The sequence below is a fragment of the Athene cunicularia genome (genome assembly GCF_003259725.1).
Source record: "Athene cunicularia isolate RWA chromosome 1 unlocalized genomic scaffold, athCun1 chr1_part1, whole genome shotgun sequence".
NCBI lineage: Eukaryota > Metazoa > Chordata > Aves > Strigiformes > Strigidae > Athene > Athene cunicularia.
Genome location: NW_020799091.1, coordinates 125,381,065 through 125,395,109, shown reverse-complemented (window position 1 = coordinate 125,395,109; position 14,045 = coordinate 125,381,065). Strand labels below are relative to the sequence as shown.

The 14,045-nt window shown below is 36.5% G+C and overlaps 1 protein-coding gene across 3 annotated transcripts in view; it reads right to left on the bottom strand.

The window, feature by feature from the left end:
• STXBP5L (syntaxin binding protein 5 like) overlaps positions 1 to 14,045 on the bottom strand; it is a 223,126-nt gene that overhangs the window by 61,042 nt on the left and 148,039 nt on the right. For all 3 annotated transcript variants that reach the window (XM_026849275.1, XM_026849282.1, XM_026849292.1), the window contains exons 13-16: positions 12,904 to 12,971; positions 11,636 to 11,676; positions 8,507 to 8,724; positions 4,707 to 4,879 (exon numbers count right to left, since the gene is read on the bottom strand). In XM_026849275.1, coding sequence (XP_026705076.1) covers positions 4,707 to 4,879; positions 8,507 to 8,724; positions 11,636 to 11,676; positions 12,904 to 12,971 — 500 coding nt within the window. The remainder of the gene's footprint in view (positions 1 to 4,706; positions 4,880 to 8,506; positions 8,725 to 11,635; positions 11,677 to 12,903; positions 12,972 to 14,045) is intronic.

Below are 14,045 nucleotides of genomic sequence, written 5' to 3'. Positions count from 1 at the left end.
CCCCCCCCCCCCCCTTCCCTTCACTACTCTGCCAAGCAGATCTCTGAATTGGCCAAAGTCTGCTCTCTTGAGGTCCAGGGTAGTGAACTTGTTGTGCTCCTTCCTCACTGCCCTAAGGATATTGAACTACATAATTTCACGGTCACTGCAGACAAGGCTGCCCTGGAGCTTCACACTCTCCACCAGCCCCAACTCCTTGTGGGCGGGAACAAGGTCCAGCATAGCACTGCTCCTCTGATAGAGAAGGAAATTATCATCATTCGTCCGTTTAGTGCAAACACCTGCGTATAATTACCTAATATCTGATCTGGTCTTAATGAATGAATGCTTCCTACATAAAATCTGATGTAATTATTAACACCTCTTCATATTCTGTTACGGAAAGTTCAGTGACTTGCAAAACAGGTAGCGAAGGTTGTATATATTTAGGGGGAGTGTAAAAACGGAACACTTCGTATGACTGCTTTATGTGTGTTCTTAGCTGGTAGAACTTAACATGATGATACACTGAAAGAAGATATTATGCAATAATAGCAATATTTTGAGGTATTCATGTTATTCATTAGTACATTCACACTGCAGGTAGTAATTTATATGTAAAGCCCACTAGCCAGTGCATTTTTACTGTAGCTGTAAATGAGACTGCTTATATTGCACCCCTCTGCACACAGTCATCGTAGGGCAGTCTAAAACATGTAATCCTCTATCCCTGTGAAAAATAGTACTGAAAGAAAGGCTAAGAATCAGGAGAAGGAGGAAATTATCTTGGTTTATATAGACATGGAGCACACATTCTGAAAAACTGGAGCCCCCCTACCAGTGCCTGGGCACCTGCACCTGATATGACATCTTTGATAACTGCCTTTCAAAACACATTCACACTCTGCCTTGAATCGTTTAACCATTTCAGTAATATAGTTTATGCTGTACTGTACTGCTTATATTTTTATTGTGGAAGGTTCACTATCCTTGCCAAATCTTTCCCTTATTTACTATTTAACGACAAAGGCATTCTGCATCTGTCTTTCTAAATGCATTTCCTTAACAGTGGCTTGGCACTCTATTCTATTTCTTTTGCCTGTCGTACTGTTGAGACCTTACAAATCCATTTATTCGGAACAGTAATCAGCCACTTGGCTCTGTGTTTGTCATAGGAAAGACATGGCAGCACAGTTCAGCACACAGGATGCTTTTCCCATCCTCCTCTTCCTGTCTCCAGGCTGGGCACCTGGGAGCCAGCCAAGGTCACCCCATCACAGTTGGCAATAGCTTTGTATTGTTGCTTTCTATAAACAGCAAAAATCTGCTCAAAGTTTTGCGCTTTCTTACCTGTTCTGTTGGCACTAAAGCTTTGCCCTTTCCTTTCTTCCTAAGACACGTATCTAAGAGCATTTCTGAAATTTGTGGTGATAACAAAGGGAAGAGCATCCGTGATCTCAAGCTGTTAAGGGAGGGGGGGCTATTGATACCGGAGAAAAACTGAAACTACAAATTAGAGTTGTTTACAGTGAAGGTTTATTTTTTTCAAACAAACTTCACAGCAAGCAGAAACCAAATATTTGATACAAATAGTACTCCAAAGTATCTCTGTGACAAGGCCCTTCTACTTCTTATGCCTGTGGATAAGCCTTTAAGAGGCACACTAGTGGTGGTGTTTCCACCTTGGAAGCCATTTTCTGTTTTCAGCTTCTGCCCTTAAAAATGTTATAAAAAATAGGAAACAGGTAAATGAGAGACAAGAAGCAAGACTTTAGTCTAAGGCCCTTTCAGCTGAGCAGAAGTCCGTATTTTCTAATGGATAACTGATGATGGAGGGAACACGAGTCATGCTGCTATGGTGAGTACCAACAAATATCAGTTGAGGCAATGTGTTTATCCTTTTCTTCTTCTAAACAAACTACCATGAGAGTGACAATGGCTGCAGAATTAATCCCGATCTTCTAAAACAAGTTTTTATTATCATATTATTTTTTTTCAATGTGTTTTTAACAACATGCCGAAAGAATTAGAGAACTTGAAGTGTCTTCTATGTTTTTTTTTCAGGTTGTTGTGACCTGAACAGAAAAAGCAAACACTTTTCTCTCTCTATTTTTCACTGCAAATTTGAGGATCTTCTTTGGTAAGATGAATATTATTTCACAGGGATTTTCTGTAAGCACAGAGTAAGTTGTAACTCATGAAAGACCATAAGACCAGAGAAAAATAGTTTTGGATTTTGTGATTCAGTTTGTCATTCCCATGTTCCTGTGACGCCTTCCTCTTTAAGGATGTCTGAGTTATTTCCCTGGTTTCACTAACCATCTTGCTTGAACAGTAATGTTGACATTTAGTTCTCCTTCACCTTGTTTTGGATTGCTTTTTTTGAAGTGATTATACTACAAATCTAAACAGACTGCAGGAGTATGCGCAGAAAGAATATAGATACTTCAGTGATTTCCTTGACGTGCTCTTGTTATGCTTCACTGAATTTAGTTGTTGCAAAGTTTTGGTTTCTAGCTTTCTTCATGAGATTATCACAGTTCTTTATAATTTTGGAGTTACTTGGAGCTAATGTCAAAACCCTTGATTGACCTAATTTTGTGAGGATAATAAAAGTCTGTGAGCAAAGACTTACAATCTGGGTATAGCTTTTTGATGACAGCATTTACATCAAAAATATTTATCTGCACAATCATAAATACATCAGTTTCTTATGTTATTATAGCTGCATATTTCATTATAAAATTTTCTGAAATAAGCAAGAACAGTATTTATTCCACACTACTGCTTGCCTCTCTTGGTAACTTTTGATTTCAGAAAAATGCCAGGTTTTCATTACTTCAGCCCCTTCAATCACTTTCTTTCTAGTACCTATTCACAGACACAAACACATTCAGTCATTCTGACTAGCAAAAATTATGTAGTGTGGAGTGCCACCAATTTGCTGTAACAAGGTTGAGAAGCAGCTATGAAAATAAACACAATGGAGCCAAGATTAAAAGAGAGCTTTGATATAAAATTTTATCTGGATTATCAATATAGTTCAAATTGTGCACTCACCCTCCATGCGTAGGTGGCTGCAGCTTTATGTTACTATGGCTGTATCTTAGATTCTGTACTGCTGCCCACCTTAACGACTTGCAGATAAAGTCAACAGCATCATCCAAGTCTCTACTAGGTTTTCTGTGGTTCCAGCACTACTTTAATTTTATCATCACAATTCTACTTAGAAGTTTGTTTGACAGACAAGGAACGTGGACCTGGTTAGGGTTTGGGGGAAAAGTGTGAATATTTATATGTCTTTCCCTATTGAAAAGGATGAGAGTGTACACGGTATACTTCTATATAAATGTAAGAGGGAGTATGCCAGCAGTTTGAGTGGTATAATTACTTCGAATTTGAAAAATCACTTTTCTGTCAAAATAAGTTTACATTTACTGTGTGTAAAATGGCCAAGTATCAGTTGGCCATCTTAATGTGAGATTACATAGAGTTAAGGAAATTTCTAAAAACTAATCAGCAGAACCTCTACTGGTTCATTACTACTTTTCTGACTCCAAGATCAACAATTCCTCTTTCCCTAGACCAAATCAAATAAGAATCTCTTAAGGGAAAATGTTAACCACTGAAATAATCGATTGCATTCTTGCCGATTTCAGTGTCATAAATAGATTTCACATTGGGATTTTTCTAATAACTTCTCTGTGTGCCTTCTATTGATTTTCATGGTTTACATTAATGATTTAACTGGGGTCTGAGGCTCAACTGCCTGACTGAATGAGGTGGGCAAACAAACAGGATGCAAAAAAATACTGTTAATTTTACAAGAACAATGTCATGATGTTGCTTTTAAATGTTAATGCTATTTTCAGGAGCTCAACAGCCCAAAGTATCTGTAAAGTCAGGCAATGTTCATTTAAACTGCTTTTGAAATAACTAAGGCATTTAAAATATTTAATAATAATTAGACTGAAATAATAATGAATTCACTAAAATGAGAGCAATTGTTATCAGCAGTGTACTGTAATTGCTGGAAAATTACAGTTTATGGAGTTTTGTATGGGGTTCTGTTTTGAAACTATCCAAACCTATAATTTATCTGCCTTATTAGTAAGAACATAATAATTTACGCCAAACAGTAGCAATATGTACTCTAGCAGACAACAATTTGTTTCTTTCTGAAGATTAAATATATATACATTTCCACACAGTGCAACTCTTTCATAATTGTATATTTTAAAGATTGTTTCATGAGTATGAACACAGTTTCATTCTCTTACACAACATAAAATGCATATATGTCTTTCACAAAGAAAGATTTTAGTGTACTAATTAATCAAGGAAGGAAAGCTTTCTGCTTCATAGAAATCTCTTTATGAACTAAAAAAAAAAAAAGTTCCTCACACATTCCTTGATTTATTCTGTAGTGCTTGTATTCCTTTCAAAATTGCGGGCATGAAATGAAGAGGCACTCCTAGGTCATACTGGAAAATTAGTCAACGTTTACTGTAACAGTTTGTCTTCTCCATAATTACTTCTAGCCTTTTAAAATCCCTTGTTAATTATTTTGCTTTAATTCTTTTGTTTGTTCCACATTTTGATTTCTTCTCACTTTGTGTTGCATACATACGATTAACCTATTTTTCTTGATAGTTGATGGATTCTTAATATAAAAGATATGAGGGCTTTTTAGAAAGATAAATCTTTGAACAATGGCATAGACTTACCTAAGACATGGAATACTATCCTTCATCGGTCCTTCACATGCTACGGTATTGGTACTGCCTGAAAGGCTCTTTAAAGAAGGAAGCTGTGAGGAGGCATCTGGAAATGGAGGAATCATTTCTGGTTCAGGAGTAATCATATCTTCTACTTCATACTGAAGTCGTACCTCTAATGACTTAAATAAATAAAAAGCTAAGTTATTATTTCATAAAGCAAGCTGCTGAAAGTTCTGTTACTTTCAAATAAATATCAGTAAGCCTTTTTTTTTTTTTTTTAATCCCCATTTATCATTATCATTTGCAGGCAAAGCATACTGTCATTTGTTATTTATACGGACTAACAGTAACATCAAATAGGAACAAGTCATCTACCCTACATTGATGGAGAAATACATTCTTCCAGTGCTGAGTTTGATGCAAGCTTTTCATTGTAAGGAAAGTCAACAATACAACTTTCCAGAATTAATTATGAAAAGAGAAGTTAATCACTCACCTCCAAACAAATATATTTTGGCATAAAAATCACCATTCTGGATAAATGTAATGAAAAATTTCTGCCTATTGTCTGTTACCATTTTCCTAAGCAAATTCATTGAAAGAATGATTGCTCTGCCTTCTTATTGCTAGTACAACAGAGTCTCTACAAGACAGGTTTTAGCCAGTATGCAGAAGTCTGACTGTGAGGGTAGTACTGATTAATGAACAAACTTCATTTGTCCATAGGTGGGAGTCAGGAAATGAGAGACAACAGCACAGAGAGTTTCATATTGCTTAGACTGAACATGAGTTAGGTGGATTCTAGAAAACAAAGTTCAAACCAAATACATTTTGTTTTCCTTCTGGCCTCTCTAGATAGGGAAAAAGGAGACCAACCAGGCCCAACCACCCTTCAATTCTTTCCACTAATTCAGGAAACCTTAACTGAAGGACTCCAAAACATGGGGGAAAGTGGACAGGGAGCTCAAATTTATATAAGTAATCATCTCAAAGAATCACAGTAAATATTGGGTAATTACTTCTACCTCACAAACTGTCCAAGGAGATCCCCATTTGGAAAAGAATGGAAACCAAGGTACAGCCCTCAAAGAGATAATGTCTTGGGATTACTAGCTGAATAGTAATTTTGGTGCTGGTACTTTGAAATTATCAGAAGCAATTGCATATGTAGACACTGCAAACTCCACCTTAGTGATCTCTCACTGAGACATCATCTGCACCAGAATGTAGATTAAGAAAATACCCGAGTTTTATGAGAATTGAGAGATAAAGATCAGTGCTGAAGGCTCCTATTTCTCAACCTTTGTGTCAAAACACGTAAGATTCCAGAAAGCAGTGATTCTGCTTAACCAGAAGAGAAAGGGTCTTTTATCAAACTTTCACTTTTGTTTTCTCCTTGTAAAATCCATGGATATTTTTGCCTGAATTGGCTAAAGAAGCTTATGGTCAACATTTGTCTTCAAAGACTAATGAATGAAATACTGAGTTCAGGAAATATAATCTCCTGGAAGTAATTGCTGCTAACTGAAACAATTTATAATGCTGTTTAATCTTCATGCAGGACTTGAGAAATTGTTGAAGAGTATGTTCTGCTGCTTGCCATGATCAGTGCATCATTCTTGTCTGAATATTTTTCTTTGTGTCTTCCTTTTTCTACTAAAATTAATGTTGTTAAGTTGTAGATATCACCCATTTGCTGAGAAAAGGAAAAATTTAGGCTAATAACATGACTGCAAATTATTTTTTTTTTTACATTTTGTTCCCTGTTTGGCTCGACCCTGGAATAGGTACAGACCTATTATACCGATTTATTTTGACACACAGTAAAGATCTTTTTGGAGGATCCCATCACTAGGCTTATTGATTCTCCCTTCTACATTCGAATTAGTGTATACTACAAGACTGACATAAACTTACAAGACCGATGTCAGGCAGTCAAACCCACATGGGGTGCTTAAAATGCTGGGATTTGTAGATGGAACTCAAGGTGAGTTCACACTGGCTGCTAGAAAAGCGAGGACACTAAATGCTAGAACTTGGGCTCACCTCAGGCAGCAAAGAAATCCTGAGACTGACCAGCTCAGTCTCAATATAGACAAAGTCAGACAGCCTAATGTCAGGTACATATTACAACAAAGACTCACATGTTTTTTTATTAAAAACACCCCCACCATTTAAGAGTGAAGACTTGAATGCCTGAGCAAAAACATGGAAACCAAGAGTTGAGGCCCATCTCAGGGATGCACAAAACCCAGGGGAACTCAACGACTATGCCACCAAGATTGGATAATATTAAAGCAACTCTTCAGAGAGCAATTCCTCATATAAATGCTTCCTAATTACAGATGAAATCTGAGAAAAAATTGCACATATTATAACACTTTAGGAAATACCAGTTCTGATGCAATTCAGCCACAAAAGTAGAAGACAGGAAAATAAAGAAATTAAATTCTAGGTAATAAAAGATAAGGTTCATTTGCTATGGAACAATATAAGAATACCAAAACACAGTGATTTTAGCAACATTATACATGAGCTGGTCACTAATGTGAAATTACTGTTCATTAGTTTTAAAACTTCCCTGACAGGATACGTTCAGATAGCTCGATAGTTGCCTCTGGGCAGGGGTGTGGGGAAATGAGAGGGAGACAACAGAACAGCTATAGGTAATGAATTTCCTCACCAGATGGCACATGGCTACAGGCCAAAAATGACATGTTTTTGCCAGGCTAGAACTACAGACTTTCTAAAGTACATTAAAATAGTGTGAAAAGGAAAATAACTGTAACCGGGGAAGTTCAAAAATGAAAGGGAAATTTTGGGTCAGCCCCTGGGATTTGTTGAGAGCTGGCAGATGCAAAGAAATACTTTCTGGCACGAGAGTATCCGCAGTTGCAAACTGTTCTCCGGCATCAGAGAATGGGCAGCCTGAAGGAGAGGCAGTCATGATTAGTTTGGCTTTGCCTTAAGAGCAGTCTCCTGTTAAACTTCTTAAGCTTAAGGAAGAATGTTTTACATTATAAATGCTGTTCAGCCACACTGGTAGCAGTGAGTGTGGCTCCTGTGCAAAAATACAAGGTTTAAACCTAAGTCAGACTTGCTGTACAACAATGGTAAGTACAAGGTGACTGCGGCGCAGTAAAAGAACATAACTGTATGATTCTACCTGAAATAGGGTGACTGCTGAAGACGTGAAGACGGAAAAAAGAGTATTTGAACAGGACAGAGCAACAGAAAGCTTAGGAAATTACCAAGTGTTTAGCCATAAATAAACTGGCATTTCATATAGTGTCCAGTTTTAGGGAAACAAAGTCAGCATAAGCCAGGGAAAAAAAAAAATTAAAAAAAAATCAACTCTTAATTTTGTTAAAGCCAGTGATAATTTTCAGTCCCTTTGTGGTACAAACACTATGAACACTTAAAGAGGTGAAATACTTGAGTTAAAAAGAGCATTATTGTGTCCATACACAATGTACATTATCTGATAAAAACATACAGCAGCCAGTATTTTTAGAGCAGGTAAGTACAACAGCAATTTACTGTATAATAAAGTCTTAAAAGCAAACTATGTCTGAAATCTGTACTGTACGTTACTATTAAAACAAAAAAGTGGAAGGTTGGCTCCCAAAACCTTAGGTTTTTGGCACTAACTTAAGTAGGATCAAGATTTCACTCAAAAGGATTAAAATGAATTGTTCCTAAATATAGAGCTTGATATTACTTTTATTCAAGGATATGACACAGCAAGGCAATTTGATTTGGAAATTATGTTCTTCTATAAGAGAGTAAAATTCTGAAGGACTTACTGCAATTTCAGTATTTACTTCATGTTTGCTGAACCTGTAAACAACCACATATGCAGAAACTCCTGCCACACAGAAGATACGGCTTTCAGGACACCAGTACATCATCTGAACAGCAAAAGGATCTTCTTCCACAATCTCAGCTGTTGCTTTTCCTTCTCCCACTTTCTGTTTTTCAAAGACCTTGGATGTTTTTAATTTGTACAACATCTGTAGAGTAACTGGAATATATTAAAACATACAAAAAATGCTGACATGAATCAGAGTTATAAAATTCCTTGCTTCCTATTTTCTTTTCAGTTGTGGCATAACAAAGAATCTTATGAAGGCCTAAGAGGAGAAGATGATGGGTATTATACAATACAGGCATTATCCTGGTACACAGTACTGGTAGGATATGTATTTAATACTTCCAAAATGGATATTTGTCTGTGAAATACTTCTTAGTACTTTCTGGGACAGGATGTCAAAGGTCTATGTTAACCACTATGTCTGCAATTACACTCAGTGTTCTAGAGAGGCTCTGATAATGTTGCTGTCTTCCTAATGAGATGTGAAACTAATTTCATTTGTCTGAGGTTAGCATCTCGCTAGGATGTAAAGACTGTACGGCACTTCAGGAGAAAACATTAGGAAATTATTCTGGTGGCCTGGGCAACACAAAGACTTTCTGGATGAACGGGAGTTCTAAAATATTTTGAGTTCTTGACTAATAAGTATATCTGTATTTATACCTGTATATAAAACCTTAATATCCAGAAGCCTGTGTCAAGATGACCTCCACTGCAGCGAATACTGGAGGTAAAGAGTGATTATAATTAACACCATTTTGTTTTACTGACATTTCTCCCTGGTTTTTAGTACTTTTATTTTTTTTTTTAATATGAATTCATCAGTGGCATTAATTAATAACTGCATAAGGTCAGAAAAAGTCAGTCAGGTCCAGCATGTATATACATAAAGTCAAAGGTGCGTATATACATAAAGTCAAAGCTGTTACATATGTTAGTGTAATTGTGGCAGATCAGTCTAGATAGTTTGTGCAACAAGAAAAAACCAAAGATGAAAAAACCTGTGTTTTAGTTGTGTAACTGGATGACGAGCACTGCAAAACTACAATTTCAATTTGCAGTGCAGACACATTCCAGGAGTTTTAGCGTATACATTTTTTTTATACTTTAAAAGGTTTTAGCATATAAAATGGTACCAAATTTTCACAAATTACAAGTACTTCTGTAATGAACACATAATTCTTCCTGCTTCTGTGGTGGTGGAAGAGGCCTCAGAATGCCCTTAGTCCCAGTGGGAAATCAAGAGTGGCACTTCAAACCAGACATCTTGGGTCCGTGCATACTAGGATTGGAAGAATTACAGAATCATAGGGCACAAGTACAAGGCAAGGATCTCTATGCTTCTGTGAATTACTAGGCACCATCTACACAAAGGCAAATAAGAAACAGCAACGGCATCTGAGCAAAGATACATCTGGAAAACTGCTTCAGTAGCTTAGCAATTCCCTGTCTCCCACAAATCTGTGCTTTCAGATACAAATTTACACAATTAAAATGTCTAAAAGCAAATTATTTTGTCCTTTCAAATACCACTAGGATATTGTGTTTGCCGTGAAGTCTCAAATGAAATTTGAACTCTATTAAAAAAGTTAAGACCTTGTAAATAAAACTTCGTAATAATTAAAACCTTGTATATAGAAAGTACAAAGTATGGTACCAGTAACACAGTACATGCCCTGAAAAGGGACTAAAATCTGATGCCTCTCTAAATAAAAGCAATTATCCTGGTTTTGTTCATATTAAAGTGCTCTCAAACTTCTGTCATGTTGACCTAATTTGATTTTTTTTTTTTTTTTGGTGTTCACCGTAACTTAAAAATGCTGGAAGATGCAAACTCTAATAAGCAGCATGTATCTGTTTTTCCTCCATTTTCAAATAGATAAATTATATTAAAGAAACAACTCATAGTTATGTTCAGTTGACATGTCTATGTAAAATTTCTTTCTGAAATAAGGCTTTGGAAATCCTAATTTTCTTCTTGTCCATCCTGATGAGTGAAAATGTTTGGTATTATGCGAAAGAGAACTACCTGACAAAGTCATCAGGTTTAGCTGACATTAAAATTTTGTAAACATTCCCCATATTTGGCTGGAAATGGTAGCAGTATTAATCATCACAATTCTGTGGCACAATGTGGAACTAGCAGGGAGTTTAAGTGTCACATACTCTGTTCTTGGCAGCCCGTACAGATTGGTTACTAGGGTCAAATTAAATCTCTCTATGCCCAACATCTCATATAGAAGTCTCTTCCACGCTCCCTTTTCTTTAAGAGACTGATGCCTCATAAAAGAGAGATTCTACCCAGACATCCCTGTACCACAGAAGAGACAGAATACAAGGCAGCTCTCCTGCAAATTTTGTGAAGCACGGTCATGTTATTTGAACCAGAATGTTTTAGTTTTCAACCAAAATGTATGTATATTTTTTATAAATATATTTTACTAATAAGTACCATATGTATTTTCTGTAAGGGAAAACGCTGGATTTTGGTATGTGCAGTTATAGCTAGAATATATGGAACAATTATTTTCTGAAGCATTTTCCTGCGAGGATGAATGGAAATGCTTCCCAATTATTTCCTCGAACTTGAGCCTGGACAAGAAAAGATTTAGGTCTTCTCCACCCTCAACAGATTAAACATGTATTGAGATACATTCTTGTATCTGAATGTTTTATTTTTACTTAGCTGTAAAAAAGAATATATTGTACTCAGAAGAGACATGACAACTGGAACTGAATATGAGATCTAACTGAGCCCCACTCTTTTTATACATGCAAGAAGATCATGCCCTAGGAAAATTTTTAGCAACACTTCATCCTTCACAGGTTTTGGTATGTTGTATCTGGAGTTTTTATTCCTCTTAAAGACTTTCACTCTTTTCTGGCTAATATATGTCATTAGCAGTGAGTTTTTCCCTAATATAATAAAAATTTGCTTAATTTCACCTCATTATTCCTAATAATATCATCCCAGGTATTACTCCTCATCCTGTTATATATGTATGTGTGTGTGTGTTTGTGATTTGTCAGCATTATATAAAAGTGAACTTTAGAAACTTACTGGCAGAAGCATCCCAAAACTTTACTGATCCATCTGCATGGCTTAAAAAAATATAAAAATTAAATGTGTTAAAACAAGATGCAATTCTAAAACATCTTTTACTTTCAGTGACTGATAAATATAAGCAGAAAAAAATGTATTTTGCTCATGTGGTAACTGTCCATACCTTACTGATAATATATAATGATATATACTGCCGATAAGAAAATATTTTGTTATGTTTGATTAGGTTAATAAAACACTTTTTCACGTATTTCCTACACAGAACTAAGACCCAAATGCATTTTAAGATTGCTAAGCAAGCAATCAATTCCCATACTAATGACAAGTTTCAGTTCCAGCACTTCTGGCTTTGCAGTGAGCCAGCATGAAGCCTATGCACTCTAAAAATGCCATGTATGATGAACTTTGAAAGGACAGATGGTAACTTAATTTTCCTTAGTACCTTACAGCTGTGTTCTTTTTATTAATATAAAATCATCCCTGAAGTAAAGCTGGAGCAAGGAGACATTTCTGTTTAAAATACGAATAATCCTTCGTCATCTTTTTTGTATTATTGCACATAACATAATCTTATTTCTTAAAACAGGTGTTAAGTATCATTGAGAGTAATAATTTATCAAATATATTGCGATCATCGTCATGGCTGAGACCTGAGGAAAACACAGAGTGTACCACAGCTGAATAGCTTGTTTTATGTCATGGCCCCTTGAAAATCCATCAGGCATTGCTTATGGGGCTTCTACTGCAATCTGAGCCTTTCTATGCCTTTTGGCTATGGGGCTGTCTCTCCTCTCACAAGGTGAAATTCACCCCAGTGAACCACACCCTCACTAATGCTGGGGTATGAAAATGAATTCCCAAACTGTCCCCAGCAGGCCAAAGGACGACAGCCAAAGAAAAGCAGCTGCTCGCCTTTTTAAAGCTATTCTCTATGCCCTTCAAAGGCCAAAATACTCTCTTGCAATGGATTCTCTTTTCCAAAGATCCTACCTTTATAAGTAATGTAGACTTGCTGTGTAACACTGGGGCCTCAAAAGGTAATTCTTAATGGTAGTTCATCCCCAAGTACTGTTCTATTTTCTACAGCAAATGGGAATTTCTGTGGTGACTCTGCACAAGGGAAAAAAACCTATGTACCTCATGTGAAGAGGCCAGGGTAGGCATACTCACTCTATAAAGGGTCAGCTCGTCTCTATAGCTAACCCACAATGAAAAGCTCTAGACGCTAACATTTTTAAAGTACCAATCCTCGGTTTCATTCTCACCCTGTAATAATGATTTCGGGATATGTCTGAGCTCCAAGGTTCCATGCTCCACCGCTGATAGGCCACTCCTAAACAAACAACAAGAGTACAGAGATTACAACTAATTCTCATAAATCTGGCTTGGCTGTTTTTTAAACTCTGGAGTAGACCACATCTTCCTCCAAAAAGCAAGGCAACTCATAGAAGTAACAAAAATGCATAGCACTCAAGCTTATTAACATTTTTATATTATCAATGAAGGCTTTTAAAACTTAATGATATTTTTAGGTTACCAATTCAAGTTCTATGTTTTTAAAATATTTCTGCACAGCTAACACTCAACAGTCCAAAATAGGAACTAAAGGAAAGAGTAACAAACAGCATTGCTATGCTTTTCAGATTGCTTGACTCTTGGGGTTTCTATAGGACACCAAATAGACTGAGAATCTATTATGAGGATGAAGTCTACTGAAGAAGCTGGCCCAGAAACAAATATCAGAGCGTGATGCCACGAGATATGAGATAAGGGACTACATATTTTACAGCACATCTGAAATTATCATCTCTTCTTCTGCCTTTTGTTTACTAGTGGCAAGACTCCCATTCTCTTCTTTGGTCTAGGCTGGTAGAGCAAAATGCTAGTCCGTGCCTAAAGTTTGACACGTATGGATACAGGATGTGGAAGATGACGTATGTACAGAGTGGGTGAAAATGTGTGCAGAGTATGAGTGGGTGGAAAAAAGCTGGGAGCACAAACCGGTTATGTGAATACATGGAGTGGATGCTTGTGAGTACAGAAATGGGTGGGTGGCAAATGAGCGGCTACCTACATTCCAAGTGTATATTGAATGTGCACAAACAAAGCAAGGGGACAAGAGAGTGTGGAATGAATACAGGTAGGTGGTGAAAAGTTTGGTAAACTATGTATATGAGGTAAGGGCAGATAAACAGAAAAATTCAAGTAAGAGAAAAAAAAATATATATTTTCTGAAGTACTTTGTTGAATCAAAAGCCAAAAGTAGTAGGCCCCAGTTTCTGAGTTCATGGAAAACAAGGCAGCTCCAAGGAGAATACTTCTGTTAATATGAATAGAAAACTGATGATGCCTGATTTATTTACCTAATATGTTTTCTAATTAATTTATTGTGATGGAGTAGTTCTAG